Source organism: Passer montanus, unplaced genomic scaffold, assembly GCF_014805655.1.
Source record: "Passer montanus isolate IOZ18808 unplaced genomic scaffold, ASM1480565v1 scaffold340, whole genome shotgun sequence".
NCBI lineage: Eukaryota > Metazoa > Chordata > Aves > Passeriformes > Passeridae > Passer > Passer montanus.
The window spans coordinates 46,855-51,976 of NW_024368153.1; the positions used below are offsets into that span (position 1 = coordinate 46,855).

The 5,122-nt window shown below is 50.9% G+C and overlaps 1 protein-coding gene across 1 annotated transcript in view; it reads left to right on the forward strand.

Moving 5' to 3' along the window:
* Positions 1-4,325, forward strand: part of LOC120505328 (A-kinase anchor protein 8-like) — a 9,765-nt gene extending 5,440 nt beyond the window's left edge. The window contains exons 5-8 of the mRNA XM_039715717.1: positions 2,265-2,398; positions 2,593-2,702; positions 3,244-3,288; positions 4,275-4,325. Of these exons, the coding sequence (XP_039571651.1) occupies positions 2,265-2,398; positions 2,593-2,702; positions 3,244-3,288; positions 4,275-4,325 (340 nt within the window). The remainder of the gene's footprint in view (positions 1-2,264; positions 2,399-2,592; positions 2,703-3,243; positions 3,289-4,274) is intronic.
* The last annotated feature ends 797 nt before the right edge of the window (positions 4,326-5,122 follow it).

Genomic DNA, 5,122 nt, shown 5'->3' on the forward strand with positions numbered 1-5,122 from the left:
ATTTTGGGATTTAAGGGAGGGAAATTCTGGAATTTTGGGATTTAAGGGAGGGAATTTCTGGGATTTTGGGATTTAAGGGAGGGAAATTCTGGGATTTTGGGATTTAAGGGAGGGAATTTCTGGGATTTTGGGATTTAAGGGAGGGAAATTCTGGGATTTTGGGATGTGAGGGAGAGAAATTCTGGAATTTTGGGATTTAAGGGAGGGAAATTCTGGGATTTTGGGATTTAAGGGAGGGAATTTCTGGGATTTTGGGATTTAAGGGAGGGAAATTCTGGGATTTTGGGATTTGGGGAAGAGAAATTCTGGGATTTTGGGATTTAAGGGAGGGAATTTCTGGGATTTTGGGATCTTGGGAGGGAAATTCTGGGATTTTTGGGGAATTCCAGGAGGATTTTGGTCGGGGGAAGGGCTGGGAGTGGAATTTTCCCCAGGAAATGTGGGAATTCCCAAAATTCCAGGGAATTTCCATCCCTTGGGAAAGTCCCCCAAAATGTTGGGATTCCCGAATCCAAGGGAAATTCCAGAGGGAGAAGAATTCCCAGGATTTCTTTAAAATTCCTGAATTTTTGGCTTTTCAGGAAGGGGAGGATGAAGAGGGAAGAGATTCCGAGAAAGGTGAGTTGGGAATTCCAGGGGGAAATTCCAGGAATTTCCTGGGGTTTTCCAGGAGTGGAGGGAAAAGGGGAAATCCAGGGAATTTGGGGAGGAAAATCCAGGGAATTTCAGGAATTTGGGGAGGAAAATCCAGGGAATCTGGGGAGGAAAATCCAGGGAATTTCAAGGATTTGAGGACCAAAATCCAGGGAATGTTGGGAATTTGGGGAGGAAAATCCAGGGAATTTCAGGAATTTGGGGAGGTAAATCCAGGGAATTTTGGGAATTTGGGGACCAAAATCCAGGGAATTTAAAGGATTTGGGGACCAAAATCCAGGGAATTTGGGGACAAAAGTCCAGGGAATTTCAGGAATTTGGGGAGAAAAATGCAGGGAATTTCAGGAATTTGGGATCAGGGCAGGATTTTGAGTTGGATTTCCTGGGATTTTGGTTTTCCTGGGATTTTGGGCTGGATTTCCTTGGAATTTGGGTCAGATTTCCTGGGATTTTGGGCTGATTCTTTGGGTTTTGGATTTCCTTGGACCTTGGGTTGGATTTTCTTGGAATTTTGGGTTGGATTTCCTGGGATTTTGGGTTGAATTCCCTGAGATTTTGGGCTGATTCTTTGGATTTTGGATTTCCTTGGATTTTATGTTGGATTTCCTTGGATTTTGGGCTGGATTTCCTGGGGGATTCCCTGGGATTTTGGGCTGGATTTCTTTGGAATTTGGGCTGATTTCCTTGGAATTTGGATTGAATTCCCTGGGATCTTCGGTTGAATTTCCCTGGAAGATTTTGGGCTGATTCTTTGGATTTCCTGAGATTTTGGGCAGGATTTCCTGGGGTTTTGAGTTGGATTCCCTGGAATTCTGGGCTGGATTTCCTGGGGGATTCCCTGGGATTTTGGGCTGAATTTCCTGGGATTTTGGGCTGGATTCCCTTGGATTTTGGATTTCCTGGGAATTTTGGGCTGATTTCCTGGAATTTTGGATTTCCTTGGATTTTGGTTTCCCTGGGATTCTGGGCTGGAATTCCTGGAATTCTGGGCTGGATTTCCTGAGGGATTCCCTGGAATTCTGGGCTGGATTCCCTGGAATTCTGGGCTGGATTTCCTGGAATTCTGGGCTGGATTTCCCGGGAAAATCCCCTTTTTTCCCATTTTTCCCCTATTTTCCCCATTTTTCCCCTATTTTCCCCCATTTTCCCCCATTTTTCTCTCCCCGTTTCCATTTTCCCTGTTCCCCATTCCCATTTTTCAATCCCATGTTCCCCATTTTCCCCCATTTCCCCCATTTTCCCTCATTTTTCCCCCATTTTCCCATTTTTTCCAATTTTTCTCTCCCATTTATCCCCATTTTCCCCCATTCCCCCCCATTTTCCCCCATTTTTTCCCCATTTTCCCCATTTTTCTCTCCCATTTTCCCATTTCCACAGATTTTCCCCATTTCCCATGGATTTTCCCCATTTTCCCCATTTCCCACAGAATTTTCCCCATTTTTCCCCATTTTTCCCCATTTTTCCCCATTTTCCCCCATTTCCCCCCATTTCCCCCATTTTTCTCTCCCATTTCCCCCATTTTTCCCCCATTTTCCCCATTTTTCCCTCCCATTTTCCCCCATTTCCCCCATTTTTCCCCATTTTTCCCCATTTCCCCCATTTTTCCCCAGGATCCAGTTCGTGTGCTCTCTCTGCAAGTTCCGGACGTTCTTTGAGGACGAGATCCGGCAGCACCTGGAGAGCAAATTCCACCGGGAGCACTTCCAGTTCGTGGGCACGCGGCTGCCCCCGCACACGGCCCGCTGCTGGATTCCCTGGAATTCTGGGCTGATTTCCTCGGATTCTGGGCTGGTTTCCCTGGAATTTTGAGCTGATTCCCTGGGATTCTGGGCTGATTCCCTGGGATTTTGGGCTGGATTCCGCGGGATTTGGGGCTGGATTTTGGGACACCCCCGGCATTCCCGGCATTCCCGGCATTCCCGGCATTCCCGTTCCCAGGCGGCCTGGGCACTGCAGAGGAGCCGTCCCAGCTGTCCCAGCTGCGGCAGAAGCTGCCGGCCGGGAGGAAATCCCAGGAGCGCCAGAAGAAGCGGCACCGCGACCGCATGGTTGAGAGGTACCCCTGGGCTCCTGGGCTCCTGCCTCGGGGGGAGCGCCCCCTTTTAGGGGTTTTCCTCTTTTTGGGGATCATTTTCCCCTTTTTCTCTCCCATTTTCCCCATTGCCATTTCCCCTGTTCCCCATTCTCGTTTTTCTCTCCCATTGCCATCTTTCTCTCCCATTCCCCCCTTCCCCATTCCCATTTTCCTCTCCCCATTCCCATTTTCTCATTTTTCCCATTCTTGTCTCCCATTTTTTCCCCATTTTTCTCTCCCATTCCCATTTTCCCTGTTCCCCATTCCCATTTTTCTCTCCCCATTCCCATTTTTCTCTCCCATTTTTTCCCCATTTTTCTCTCCCATTTTCCCCATTCCCATTTCCCCATTCCCATTTTTCCCCATTCCCATTTTTCCTGTTCCCCATTCCCATTTCCCCATTCTCATTTTTCTCTCCCCATTCCCATTTTTCCATTCCCATTTTTCCTGTTCCCCATTCCCATTTTCTCTCCCATTTTCCCCTCCTCTTTCCCTCTCCCCTTCCCCATTTCCAGTTCGTGGGCACGCGGCTGCCCCCGCACACGGCCCGCTTCCTGCAGGTGCCCTCACCTTCCTCCTCCTCTTCCTCCTCTTCTTCTTCCTCTCCTTTTCCTCCTCTTCCTCCTTTCCCTCCTTTCCCTCTCCCCTTTCCCATTTCCAGTTCAGCACCAGGCTGCCCCCGCACACGGCCCACTTCCTGCAGCTTCCTCCTCCTCCTCTTCCTCCTCCTCTTCCTCCTCCTCTCCTCCTCCTCTTCCTCCTCTGCCTCCTCTTCCTCTCCTTTCCCTCCTTTTCCTTTTCCTGCTTTTCCTTTCCCTCTCCCCTCTCCCATTTCCAGTTCAGCACCAGGCTGCCCCCGCACACGGCCCACTTCCTGCAGCTTCCTCCTCCTCCTCTTCCTCCTCCTCTTTCTCTCCTCTGCCTCCTCCTCTTCCTCCTCTGCCTCCTCTTCCTCTCCTTTCCCTCCTTTTCCTTTTCCTGCTTTTCCTTTCCCTCTCCCCTCTCCCATTTCCAGTTCAGCACCAGGCTGCCCCCGCACACGGCCCACTTCCTGCAGCTTCCTCCTCCTCCTCTTCCTCCTCCTCTTTCTCTCCTCTGCCTCCTCCTCTTCCTCCTCTGCCTCCTCTTCCTCTCCTTTCCCTCCTTTTCCTTTTCCTGCTTTTCCTTTCCCTCTCCCCTCTCCCATTTCCAGTTCAGCACCAGGCTGCCCCCGCACACGGCCCACTTCCTGCAGCTTCCTCCTCCTCCTCTTCCTCCTCCTCTTTCTCTCCTCTGCCTCCTCCTCTTCCTCCTCTGCCTCCTCTTCCTCTCCTTTCCCTCCTTTTCCTTTTCCTGCTTTTCCTTTCCCTCTCCCCTCTCCCATTTCCAGTTCAGCACCAGGCTGCCCCCGCACACGGCCCACTTCCTGCAGCTTCCTCCTCCTCCTCTTCCTCCTCCTCTTTCTCTCCTCTGCCTCCTCCTCTTCCTCCTCTGCCTCCTCTTCCTCTCCTTTCCCTCCTTTTCCTTTTCCTGCTTTTCCTTTCCCTCTCCCCTCTCCCATTTCCAGTTCAGCACCAGGCTGCCCCCGCACACGGCCCGCTTCCTGCAGGTGCCCTGACCTTCCTCCTCCTCTTCTTCCTCTTCTCTTCCTCCTCTTCCTCTCCTCTTCTTCTTCCTGTTCTCTTCCTCCTTTCCCTGCTTTTCCTTTCCCTCTTTCCCTCTCCCCTTTCCCATTTCCAGTTCAGCACCAGGCTGCCCCCGCACACGACCCACTTCCTGCAGGCGCCCTCAGCTGCCTCCTCCTCTGCCTCCTCTGCCTCCTCTTCCTCCTTCTCTTCTTCCTCTCCTTCTCATCCTTTTCCTCTCCTTTTCCTGCTTTTCCTTTCCCCCTTTCCCTGCTTTCCCTCTCCCTGTTCCCATTTCCAGTTCAGCACCAAGCTGAGTTCCTGCAGGTGTCCTGGGCCTCCTCTTCCTCTCCTCTTCCTCTCCTCTTCCTCTTCTTCCTCTTCTTCCTCTTCTTCCTCCTTTCCCTCCTTTCCCTCTCCCCTTTCCCCTTTCCAGTTCAGCACCCAGCTGCCCCGAGCCTCCTCTCCCTGCTTTTCCTGCTTTTCCTGCTTTTCCTGCTTTTCCTGCTTTTATTTTCCTTTATTTTCCTTTCTCTCCTTTCCCTGATTTTCCCTCTCCTTTCCTTGTTCTCCTTTTCCTTGTTTTTTTTTTCTCCTTTCTCTCTTTTCCTGCTATTCCTGTGGTTCCTTTCCCCCCTTTTCCCTCTCTGGCTTCTCCCTTTTTCCTCCTTTTCCCTCTTTTTCCCTTTCCCATCCCATCCCTGCAAGTCCCCTGAGCTGGGGTTGTTTCCTGGGGGAGTTTTTGGGATGATCCAGGGAATTCCCTGCAGGAGGGATTTGGGGTTATCCA